Here is a 13,337-nt window from a genome sequence, read left to right as displayed (position 1 = left end):
AAGAACTTTCAGTAAAGAATATAAACCACAGTCTGATATTTCTAATCTTTGAATGAAGCGTTAGATGAAATGTGGCCTACTAGAGACCGGCTCTAGGGCCCACCCAGCCTCGTATCCAATGGGTACTGGGATCCTTCCCTGGGGGTAAGGCGCAGCCAGGGTGTGATGCCGACCACTACCCATCTAGTGCCGAGGTCAAGAATGAGTAGGAGCTATACCATCCCCCCCCAAAGCGCCTACATGGCGTATAGTGGGACAGCTTTACTTTTTTTAATTAAAATTTTTAATTGGAAGAATGGGAATCTTTAAATAACCTGGCTATAGTTTTAAACAGTTAGAACATTTCAGAAATTTGGACTGCAAATAAACGTGACAAATAAGATGATGTACGAGGTGCGATCGGAAAGTTTCAAGACTGCGCCTATAAAAACCCGTACACTTATCTCAGGTATTAAATTCATCCATCACCCTCGAAGTAGTTCCCCTGGGAGTGAACACAACGATCCCAGCGCCGCTGCCAAGCCTGGAAGCATCCCTGGAAATCTTTCTTTGTCAACCTGTCAAGCACCATCTGCGATTCTGCCTGAATCTCTTCTATCGTCTCAAATCTCCTTCCCTTTAGCTGAATTTTCATCTTTGGTAAGAGGAAGAAGTCACACGGAGCTTAGAAAGGAAGTTGGGGTCGGTTCTTGCAAGATCTTTGAGCTCCTGACAAACGAGAAGTCAAGTCGATTCTGCTTCTGGTCTTCAGACAGGATGCGTCGCATGTGGAGTTCTTCCTTTAGAATCAGCTGACAGGTCCCATAGCCTATCCCAACAATGTCGCACAAGTCGTTGATGGTACGACGTCGATCTTCGTAACATTTTCGGGCGTTGTGCTCGAAGATGGTCCTCCAGAACGCTCGTCATCATCGACAGAGGTTCGGCCATTTTTAAAACGTGAATGCCACACAAAAGTTTGTGCACGACCCATTGCGAACTCCCCAAATGCTTGCTTTAGCATTTCATAGGTTTCCGTAGCCGTTTTGGCGAGTCTTTGGCAAAATTTGATGCACACGCCATTCCGAAATCGCAGGAGGGTCGGTGTAATGCACTACCAAAACGCCCGTAACTAAGAAACAAATGCTAATTCGATGATGCCGGCTGGCACACTGATTCACTATGAATGTAGGCCGCACCCCCTAGCGGCAGAAGCTCGTACTACATCCGGTTCGCCATCTATTAACACAGTATTGAAACTTTCCGATCGCACCTCGTACACATAGTAAAAAGGAATGTGTTTTGTTTGGCATGGCAGCCTTACAGATTTTTTTAAAAGAATGTCAAAAATATCCACTCTTTTCGTGTGCAAAATGTCAGAATGTTGTTTCAGGTATTCTTTTCACAACAAAGTATTCATCTCAACTAGCGAACACACATCTTTCCACCCACGACACTGCATCCTTTTCTGCAGTTTATAATAAAAATTCTGAATGTCTGAAGACTGGACGTTTATGTTTGTTCCTTTGTTAATACATTTGGTACAAATCTTTCATGGTAAATAAATGTAACAAACGATGCCAAATACAAGAGGCCACGCCCAAAATAAGAATTGTTCTAGCTTGGCCAGGTTTCGACACACGACTGTTTTGTAGGCGACCTCACAAACTTGAAAATTTGTACATCATAATTGTGTTTAAGTAGCCATTTTCCTTCGTATCCTTCACAACTACTTGCACCATTCTAACTCTTCAATATAATGGCTCCAAACTTCTACAGGATGTCAGAAAATTTCAGATGGTAGCAGATTCCTCGCCCACAAAACACAGATCACACTCAGACATCCTTCCTGTGTGAATCGTCATATAAACTACTCTGTCTGTGCTTATGGCACTGACTTTGGGTCACAGTTCTCACAGTCTCTAGTTTGAACTTGTGAATGTACTTGTTCCTCTACAGTTCATCACAACTCATATTTTTCACATCCAAAAAGCATTTTCATGTTACTTTCCAGCCATATCTTGCATAAACTTTGATTTTTTCATCTTAAAAAAATCATTCACTGAAAAGAATATGTTTCAGTTTCAAAAGTAATTCCTTCTACCATTTATTTAAAATGTTCAGAAGTATCTACACTCACAAATGAAATTTGACTTTATGTAAATTAGATGGAAACATAGGAGCGCTGAATGAAGAATGTGATTCAGGTATTATTATCATTTTGTATTGAAATTATTCAATTACAGAACTACAAGCCACCAGGAGTGAAAGACATCCCCATCGATTTTCGAGTTCACTTGAGGAAAAAAGCACCGAACCCATTTGGAGTACTTCGCTCGAAAGGTTGTATTCATGTTGTCCTACCTATTACTTATTTAATTACGCGGTGCTTCGAGCTGCGTACATTTTCCATTTGTTGATCACCCGTAAGACAGAGATGAAGTACTGTCTTGTAATATGCCATCAGGAATATGAATTCAGTTTCTTGCACCTGCTGATTATTTTAATTTAATAGGCAAAAATAGAATATCACAAAGAATAATTTTGAAGTGTGAATAAGTCCATAAATGAAAGCGGATAAAAAGAACGTGAACATGTCATGAAATAAAAATCAGTAACAAAGTCTACTTTAGTCAGGATATATTAATTACTCTTGCAGCCACTGGTGAGCCTCCATTATGCATGAGCTGTGTAATTCTGTTTGCACTAAGAAATGCCCTACATGCAGCTCGCCAAGATGCCGGGAAACCTGATGAGTGGTGCCCAATGAGTAAGTAAAGGTTATACTAACTAACTAACTAACTAGATGGCTTACGGAACCTTAAGGTTCATCACCGAACTAACCAAAGCCTCCCACCGGTCCCTGTCCTGGGCCAACAAAATCCAATCTCCTTCAACTCCTATCTCCCATAGATCCCGCCTGAGATTATCCTCCCATCTACGTCTAGGTCTCCCCAGCGGTCTCTTCCCCTCAGACTTCCCAAATAGTGGACCCAACCAACCAGATGGCTTACGGAACACGAAGGTTCATCACCGGACTAACCAAAGCCCTCCACCGGACCCTGTCCTGGGCCAACAAAATCCAGTCTCCTTCAACTCCTATCTCCCATAGATCCCGCCTGAGATTATCCTCCCATCTACGTCTAGGTCTCCCCAGAGGCCTCTTAACCTCAGGCTTCCCAACCAGTACCCGGTACACACCTCTTGTCCCATCCATGCGCGCTACATGTCCCGCCCATCTCATTCTTCTCGACTTAATCACCCTCACAATACTGGGGGAGCAGTACAGATTTTTAAGCTCGTCATTATGCAGTTTTCTCCACGCCCCATCGTCTTCTCTCTTAGGCCCAAATATCCTCCTCAACACCCGATTCTCAAACACCTGCAATCTGTGTTCCTCCCTCTGAGTGAGAGACCATGTTTTGAACCCATACAAAACAATTACATATAAAAATCACCTGCCAGTGACACGGTAACAAGTTTAATTAAAAATCGCTTATATCGGAAGATTCAGGAGGATCTGAGGGACTTATATCTGTTCATCATTCAGTAATAACCCTAATTAAGAATCATGTGAAGGAAGAACTTTCAGACAGCTTATACTACCAGAATATAAACGACTAAGACCATTCAACTCACATTTGTGCTGTAACTGAGCCCAAACAATCACGATAAACATTTTCCAAGAACAGTAAGTAAAAAAAATTGTTATATCTACCAATTTGAATCGAACAAAATTCCTCAGTCTCAATTCTACATTGAGCAGACATGATCGTATGAAATAGTAAATCAATATTCTCAGTGCCATTTCTCACAGTTATCTTTTCTCTCTTACAGATTCACCAGCAACAACTGAAAATATATTTCTCACAAGTCTCACGAACATTGACTTGTTTTCCTTGTAAGGTCTTGCTTCGATCGCACATGGACTCTTGCTGAAATCAGAAGCCCAGTTACTGAGGCCAATATTGCACGGCCATTATCGGTTGACAGACAGAAGGCAAGAACTGGTTTACTATGCAGACGCTAAATGTAAACGTTATGGAACAAGTCAAAATTACCAACAGGTTTGCAGCTTTCAAAAAACCGCAAGGCATCAGCTTGGGAAAGTTTTAGCACGAATATCATAACTTCGGCGAAACACAGTTTACGTCACAGGAGTTAAAGCATCATAAATAATGATTAACAAATCACAGCTGATAAAGAATGCTCAAAGCACGCTACATTACGATGACAACAGAAATCAGGCCGAATGAACGGGCGTAATCCGAACAAACCAAACTGAAAGTATCGTTATGACAGTAATTCACAGTCAACTACAGTATCACCGCCAAAATAATTATGCCACAAACCATAACCATGATTGCTTACATGTATTTAAAATATATGAGAATTTCTGGTTGAGATAAATTCTTCTAAGGCCTTGCGACGGGCTGATCACTCGTCCAAGGAGTCCTACCAAATGTCTAATAGATCGAGAAATCTCCAAAAGGAGGCACCCATGCTCCACATAGGAGCGAAAAGGGTATTATTATTATTAAGTGTTCTGTCTTACGACAGGTCCATTGCTCTGCCCAAAAAGAGCTCTCCAGTTGTCCCTATTCTCGGCTTCTCGCTTTAATTCCTGGAACGTCATCTTCTTTCCTTGTTTAAGGTCGTCGGTTAGCTGCATTAATCTTCTTCCCAGTCCTCGCTTTCCTTCAACCTGGCCTTCGGTGATATCACTCATTAATCCATTCCTTCTCATAATATGTCCCAGCCAGTTAGCTTTCCTTCGTGTCTTTGCTCGTTGACTCTCCTCAATACTTCTTCGTTGGTCACTCGATCCGTCCACCTGATCTTCTCTATTCTTCTCCAACACCACATTTCGAAACTCTCCAGGTATTTCTGTTCCTTCTTCCTGAGTGTCCAAGTCTCTGCTCCATACGTAACACTTCACTAGTCTCTTCTTCATCTCCAAGCCCAACTTGCTAGTGAGAAGTATCCTCTTCTTGACGAAAGCTGCCTTGGCCATGGCTATCCTTGCTTTTACTTCCTTGGTGCATAGGGCGTCCGTCGTGACTATGCTTCCCAAGTACTTGAAATGCTCCACATTCTCCATCTGTTGGTTTCCAATTACAACGTTCAATGGTTCTGCTCTCGGTGCTATCCTCATTACTTTTGATTTTTCAATGTTGATTTCCATGAAAAGGGTATAAGAAGAAGAAGAAGAAATGTATCCGTGGTGTAGGAGTCGGACAAGAAATACACTTCTGGCGATTTCTAAAACTTTGTTGTATCATGATTAGAGAACAGTTTAATTCCATTTTAATAAAATACTTGTTCATATTTAGTTTGTTTAGTGACTGGACTATGAAGGTTATATCTGCATCTTGTACTTATATCGTGGATATCTGAGTCTGTTTAAATTTGTTCTATGTTGTCCGCTACAAATGATGATGATGAGAGCAAGAATTCACTGGCTACTGGAAGAATATTAAATTTCTTAAACAATTCCCTGCAAGAGGCCATTATTCTAACGCACAGCGTAATGTTTTCAATATGTGTTTTCCAATATAAGTTATTGTTAATTTGGAAACCGAGAAATTTGGATGTTTCTGCTTCGTAAATTGCTCTGCTTAGACTAACACAATTTTTGTTGGAGGTACGAAATTTCATGAAATTTCTTTTATCAGAATTTGATGTGAGTTTATACGATTTAATCCATTTGTTCACGCTAGCAAAGATATCATTCATGTAAATTTGGAAAACAGTAAATTTCTGGATGTGAAATAAATAATATTAATATTAGCAAAAGACCAAGTACTGAACCTTGAGGAACTTAATATTTTATAATGCCCCAATTTCAATAAATGCTTGAATCTGGTGACTTTATTTCTACTTTTTTCCTTTCAGTCACGAAGTTGTGATTTAAACCATTCATAACTTCATAAAAATGTAGTTTTGACAGTAATAATTCATGATTCACATACTCAAATGCTTTAGAAAGATCACAAGATATTCCACAAATGTTATTGTAGGATTTGAGGTTTTACGTGGCGGTGAGTCTGAAGATCGCTGCCCCATTCATGCCAAAAAATTAAATACAAGACTTCTTGCTGACCATGTAAATGCAATGAACACTCATGACTGCAAGGATCAACTATATTTTCAACCTGGTTCCCAATAATAAATTCAATTCAATTAACCATTTAATGTAGTCTAATGTAGAAATTATTTATGCTGTAACTCAGTTAACTTGTGTAATAAATACGCACTAACTGTGAAACAGGAACCAATGGATAGACGTACGCATTAAACGTTTAAAAATGTAAGATGCCACTATAGTTGTCACTCGTCACAATATAAACTTATTAATTTGTCAATTAAAACACCAGAAAATACTAAGTACATGTTAGTATCTTGTCGTCAGAAGACAGGCGGGCAGAATTATCTTAGGGTGGCTAATAAATCCTTTGAAAGGGTCACAAAGTTCAAATATCTGGGAACAACTATAACAAATCAAAATGAGGAAGTTAGGAGGAGATTAAATTCTGGAAATGCTTTCTACTTCTCAGTTCAAAATATTTTGTCTTCCCATCTGATTTCTAAGATCCTGAAAATTAAAGTATACAAAACAATTTTGCCTGTTGTTTTGTATGGGTGCGAAACATGGTCTCTCACTCTGAGGGAGGAACACAGATTGCAGGTGTTTGAGAATCGGGTGTTGAGGAGGATATTTGGGCCTAGGAGAGAAGACGATGGGGCGTGGAGAAAACTTAAAAATCTGTACTCCTCCCCCAATATTGTCAGGGTGATTAAGTCGAGAAGAATGAGATGGGCTGGGCATGTAGCGCGCATGGATGGGACAAGAGGTGTGAAGAGACCCCTGGGGAGACCTAGACGTAGATGGGAGGATAATGTCAGGCGGGATCTATGGGAGATAGGAGTTGAAGGAGACTGGATTTTGTTGGCCCAGGACACGGTCCGGTGGAGGGCTTTGGTTGGTTAGTTAGTTATTAAAAAACCTCTCAAATTGTACACCCTCAACTGTTATGCGATAACTTTATGTTGAAAAAAAATCCTCTTTCCCATGTAAAATCAATCTCTCTTCAGTACACAAATAGAACAGTAAGCATTTGAAGAAATAACCCCACAGACTTCTTTCAGATTCCTCACAGGTTATAATTACCACTAGCATAAACATGTTAGTAATATTTAATAATTTTCAATATAACTGTCTAATCCTAATACAAACACTTATGCAATAAAATTGTTCACACTTAAATTCTGTCAACCAGACAAAGTAAACCACAAAAAAAATGTATTTACATCGCTGCGCATGGCTTACATTGGATTGTATTCCCAGCATCAGTTTTAATTTTTGACATCCATCACAAATAACAGAACTGAGGTTTTGTGGACCAGTGGCAAGTTTCCGCACATTTCATCACGTAACTACATGATTCAAGAGTTTTCTGTCAGTCACTCAGACTGGGACAAGTTAGGCCTTCTGGTTTTCACGGCGGTGAGTCCAGAGATGGCTGTCTTCTGGGTTCTAGTGCCGTGTAGTCTCGTACAAGTTTACTGGCATTTCAGAGGTCCTTGCTGCAAGGACCTCTGAAACATTGGTAAAATTCTTCTTTCAGACTCAGACTGTTTTGCAACTACAGTAAAGTGGTAATGCATTTTGTTTCTTTCTTTCTTTCTCTGTTTAAGACACATGTGATGAATTGTTAAAACAGAAAACCAACATTAAATTCTTAAAAGCCAACAACATTTTCAAAATGTAAAGCAAGTTTATGGAAGATGAACAAAAAGTGCAACACAAATTTTTGGTGTGGGTTAAACAATTTCAAGAAAAACGTTGAATGCGACTGATGATCCGTCCATGTGACATCAGACCTAATCCAAATATGAAGGGTGGTGAAATGGTTTGGAAATAATTATCAACTGATTGTATGCAAGATATAAAACTAGAAAATCTGTCAAACTGTGTTTCAGCATCGACCTGAACACGAAGAAAGTCTGTATCAAAATGGTAATAAACAACACAGTTAGAAGCTTAAGGTGAAATCCAAAACATGTTGAGAACCTGGTATTATCCACATTCACAATGTTTTAAATTTGTCACAGAAGACAACAGTGGAAAGCGAGATCTTTGCTGTTTCTACACATCTTCCCAATACTGAGCTCTTTGTAACATATTTTAACTTACATTTGGGTAAGAGCCTGTGCCATTGCAACTCCGTCACTAATTTCTTCCAGGGTTTGATGTGGAGCATGCAAATCAAATGTCTGCAACTGATACAAAAAATGTATTTCTTTACTTATTTTCAGTAGGCATTTACACTGAATTACACCAAAATGAGTAATACCAACATGACAATAGTATTATTAACTGCATGTCAATCTAAAATAAGTGATATTTTACATTTATGCATCACTATACACTGTGCCAAAAAGTCAAAAATGATACAGTAGGCATCGCATCAAAAGTGTCATGACATGCGATGGTATCATCAATATCAGGCGTCATCATGGTCCAACATCACGATTCTGAGAATCTGTCATGTTGGTGCTTCCGAGACTAAGGAAAATAAAAAAAGTACTTCAAGACAGCCAGTAACTCAGCTCAGAACTGAACTGAGTACCTTCTGGACACAAGTCCATAGCTATACCAAAACAGCAATGAGTCAATTGCAGTGATATATGTAATTTTTTATTGCGTCTCCAAAAATAATTCCATCAGTTTATACGGTATGAAAAGTGCTTTTGAAGCATAATCGACACAGTAGCCTTGTATCCTTACCTCTAAATTAAAGTTTGGTTATAGATGGTAGTCCAAATTTGAAGCCTTCTAACCTAACCACCTAAAATTTCACTGAATTTAGGTTTTTTTAAGCTAGTAGCTCTTAACATAAAAGCCATTTCCAAGTAATGCCTCTGATTACAATAATGTAACGTATAACATAACGCAAATACTGTCACAGACTGCCAAGGTCTTCCTTTATTTTCTGTATTCTCATGTCCATCAACATATTGGTATACGCTGCACTGCGAGATTAACACATCAGTAATTCCACTACGGATCCGATCACCACGTACATCTCTACATGCAAGATAAAATACAGAATAAGTGAATGTTAGCTGACATGTTAACTAACCCATTTCATTCAATATTCACACAAATGAGCTTTATCCATTATAGGAATTGATTAACCGCAAACATAAGCATTTCGTGAAATCGAATAATGAGCCAAAGCTATAACGAAAACAGAGAGAGTCGACACTACACACAATCACAGAAGTTTAATTTAGATCCAACATGCCTCTACCCAACTTCTAAGCCGGCATCGTAAAATTCATACTGACAACATGGTGCCACAGCCCACAGGACTACTAACTCGAACTTAATTCCTGACACATTTCGTAAAATACACAACCTCACTGACATCTATGGGCATTATCTATAAAGCAACAGTAAACAGAAGATAGACGTCGGTAGCCAGATGATAAGGTAGTTCTGCCTTCTCACATTTTTAGGAAACTTCAACAATTAAAGAATACTTGTTTGCCAATAACAGTAATTTTTAAGAAAAAACAGTTCTAAACCCTCAGACAAACTCCGCCATAGATGGTCCCAAGCCCGGTTGAGGAAGGAGGAGGGTTGTGCTGCCTTGCAAATAGGATTTGTTTATCCAAAGGCTAGAAGGCAGTGGTGGACCGGACTCCAGAAGCTGTGGTGAAAGCAACCATTCTAGGGGACGGAAACCCCAAAATCAAATGACCTGGTCCCTCAGGTTGAGGGTTGGGCATAGGGCCAACTACCCCACACCGTAAAAACAAAACCAGCTGAGAAGCCAAATCACAGTAATAGCTGGACAGCCTCAACATTATGCCAAACTCCGCAATGTAAAAAGGGAAAAACGAGAATGTTTGGACTATGGAATGTAAGAAGTATTTTTCAGCACAAAGCTAGAAAAAGATTGGAACAACAGTTATTAAAGTATAAGATAGATGTAGTGGCACTACAATAAATCAGATGGAAGGAAACAGAGGTAACAGAGTTACGAGATTATATACACTGATTAATAGTGGGGAAGAAGCCAACATCCTAGGTACTGGATTTATGATAAAGAAAACTATCAGACATAATATTATGGCATATGAGATGGTGACAGTTCTACGAGATATTGGAGAGAACCTATGACAGATTACCAAAACGCGATGATAAGATAATACTAGGAGACTGCAATGCCAAGATTGGAAAATAAAAAGAGCTTGGGCAGGCAATCGGACGGTATAGCATACATGAAGAAACAAATGAGAATGGAAGGAAGTTAGTAGACTTTTCATTAAGTAAAGAGATGGTCATTAAAAGTACCTTCCCCCCCCCCCCAAATAAATACATAAAGAAACATGGGTTTCTGAGGATGGGCGGGTTATAAACCAAATCGACCATGTATTGACAGACAAGAGACATACAACAGATATTATAGATGTCAAAAGTTGATTCAGATCTCTGTTTGGTACGATTGAAAACAAGACAGAAGTTAGCAATCAAAAGTAGGAAGGCAACAGGAGATAAGAACAAAGCTTACAACGTGGAGGAACTCAAAAAGCAAGGAAAATTGGAGGAGTTTAAAGATAAATTAAGACAAGCAGAAAAAGTCAATGATGAGGATGATATAGAAGATGTTTGGGAAAAACCAAAGAAAACCATCAAATCAACCGCTCAAGATGTATTGGGAGGAATAGAAGGACAAAGAAGAAATGATTGGTTTGATGAGAAGATTGGTAAAGCCCTTGGAGAAAGAAATAAAGCCAGATGTAGGATGTTACAAAGACCAACCAGAAATAACCTAAAGGAGTATAAAGAAAGAAGAAGGAATGCTAAAACAATTATAAGGAGGAAGAAAAGGGAATTTTTGGATGAAATACAAAATAATTTTAAAAATAAACAAATAGGGAAATTTTACAAAAATGTGGATGAAATTAAAAAGGGCTACCAACCAAGACTGTAGTGGTTAGAGGGTGAAGAAGGAAATATAGTAGCAGGAAGGGAAAATGTACCACAAAAATGGGCCCAACACTTTGAAGCACTGTTAACGGGAGAAGGGCGAGAATAGGAAGGGGAATTAGACAAAATAGAAGAAGAGAATAACCAAGAGATAAACCCACCTACCACAGAAGAAATCAAAGAAATAATAGATAAGTTAAAAGGGAACAAAGCCCCGGGGATTGATCAGATCTCAGCAGAAATAATAAAAAATGAAGGGGGTAGTTTGACAAGTAGGATACATAAATTAATCAGTTTGATCTGGAAGAAAGAGAAAATGCCACAAGACTGGAAACAAACAATTATATGTCCAATATACAAAAAGGGATCACGCATGAAATGTCAAAATTACAGAGGGATCGCGTTACTAAGCGTAGTAAATAAAATACTATCTGTAGCAATACCAAAGAGGATAACGAGACATCTGAGACCATACTAGGGGAATATCAAGCAGGGTTAGCATATGCAGATGATGTAATATCAGTCAGAAATAGGGGGGCACTGAAATCTGCTTACGTAGAATTTGAAACAACAGCCAGAAGGTTGGGACTAGAAATCAGTCAAGCCAAATCCAAATATATTGTAACAGAAAGAAACAAAAGGAAGAAGGAACATCTCCATATAGAAGATAACCTTTTTGAAGCAGTTGAGAATTTTAAATATCTGGGCTCAGTAATGACAGATAATAATAATGTTGAAACAGGCATAACTACTCATACATATATTTATTCTTCAAGTCTATACACAAACTATATTAATATTGATGTTAAAAATTAAAATTGATATAAATATTTCGCGCTATTCATCGTTTCCTCGATGTTACAATTTATAGCGCAAATTGTAACATCGAGGAAACGATGAATAGCGCGAAATATTTATATCAATTTTAATTTTTAACATCAATATTAATATAGTTTGTGTATAGACTTTAAGAATAAATATATGTATGAATTGAAAACACAAACATGACACATCTAAACTATAAACTATAGGCATAAGTAATAGAATTAAGGCAGTCAATAGATGTTACGCGGCTCTATTTACTCTCCTTAAAATCAAAAATATAAGTAGAAGGGCCAAATTGAGAATGTACAAAACTATTATGAGACCTGTAATAATGTATAGGAGTGAAGCATGGGTCCTAATGAAAACAACAGAAAGGAGGATTAATTTATGGGAGAAAAAAATGTTGCAAAAGATATTTGGGCCAGTGAAGGAAGGACACAAATGGAGAATAACAACGAATGAAGAAATCAGAGCCCTGTACAAAGAACCAGATCTCGTTGCTACTATTAAGATAGGCAGAGTGAGATGGCTCGAACATATTCAACGGATGACTGGTGGAAGGTACCCAAAAAAGGCGCTAATTGGTCAACCAGGTGGAAGGAGGATGAGGGGACGACCACGTACGAGATGGCTAGGTGATGTGGAGGCAGATATGAGAACCATTGGACTAAACAGATAGCGAAGGAAGGCAGAGTCAACGGATGACTGGAAGACTGTGATAAGGGAGGCCAAGGTCCTCAGAGGACCGTAGAGCCAAGGAGGAAGGAAGGAAACCCTCAGAAATCAATAAGTGCGTCAACCAGCATCTTGGTCTCAATCATGATTTATCTAGTAGGATTTGAGGTTCTCATGTCAGCAGATGTGAACATGGCTGTCACCTAGCATGTGGCGCCATGTAGTCTGGCAGAATTTTCACGTTTCTAAGGTACTTGCTGCTTCCATCATAATTGACCTGACAATAGTCGGCAAGAACCTGTGGAATGTCAGTAAATATGTACCAGACCACACACCGGTACGTGCGGTGGCAGCTCATGAGTCTGAGCAGTGGTGGTGCTGCACAAGGGCGAAAAACCAGAATAGTTTGTCCACACACAACAATATAAATAAATGAAAAGTAAATTTACATCAGGAGAAAAACCATACGTGCTCGACAATGTTTTTAACTATTTGTAAATCCGGAAGAGGACGGCCGTGATTTTTTACATCACTTTTCACTCAAAGACAATTTAGAAAAAGTAATTTGCCGTAACTATGATACACTTCCTTTGCTCAATATCATTATTAGAACAAATAGTCAGCACATAGAATTATTGAACACTCATTAACAATAACCACAAAAGATTTTGTGATACATAAACCAGTCTAAAACACGTGGTACCAGGCAAGCTTGTTTATTGTAAGCCGGCTGCGGGGACTGCAGCTCCGATATGCCCTGTACCAGTAAACTGCCCCTCACTCCACCTCAAACCGCGCTGTACACTTGTGACAAGCAGATGGAGCTGCGAACATTGCAGCCCCGATATGCACTGTA

At 38.9% G+C, this 13,337-nt stretch overlaps 1 protein-coding gene and 1 long non-coding RNA gene across 3 annotated transcripts in view; one reads left to right on the top strand and one right to left on the bottom strand.

The window, feature by feature from the left end:
- The window catches only part of LOC110831923 (xanthine dehydrogenase), a 38,865-nt gene extending 33,012 nt beyond the window's left edge, over positions 1-5,853 (top strand). For both annotated transcript variants that reach the window (XM_087354530.1, XM_087354531.1), the window contains exons 25-27: positions 2,226-2,322; positions 2,639-2,749; positions 3,817-5,853. In XM_087354530.1, the coding sequence (XP_087210656.1) occupies positions 2,226-2,322; positions 2,639-2,749; positions 3,817-3,884 (276 nt within the window). In that variant the 3' untranslated portion in view covers positions 3,885-5,853. The remainder of the gene's footprint in view (positions 1-2,225; positions 2,323-2,638; positions 2,750-3,816) is intronic.
- LOC110831924 (uncharacterized) lies at positions 1,247-11,851 on the bottom strand. The gene is made up of 3 exons (XR_002543752.2): positions 8,771-11,851; positions 8,177-8,262; positions 1,247-2,041 (listed from the first exon to the last, which is right to left on the bottom strand). It is a non-coding gene; the product is annotated as an uncharacterized LOC110831924 (long non-coding RNA).
- Positions 11,852-13,337: the final 1,486 nt, after the last annotated feature.

This window comes from Zootermopsis nevadensis, unplaced genomic scaffold (assembly GCF_977971745.1).
Source record: "Zootermopsis nevadensis isolate Lab colony 2312 unplaced genomic scaffold, Znev_1.0 Znev_ptg000023l, whole genome shotgun sequence".
Classification (NCBI taxonomy): Eukaryota; Metazoa; Arthropoda; class Insecta; order Blattodea; family Termopsidae; genus Zootermopsis; species Zootermopsis nevadensis.
Note: the sequence above shows the minus strand (reverse complement) of the source record. Positions and strands in the feature narration are given on the sequence as shown.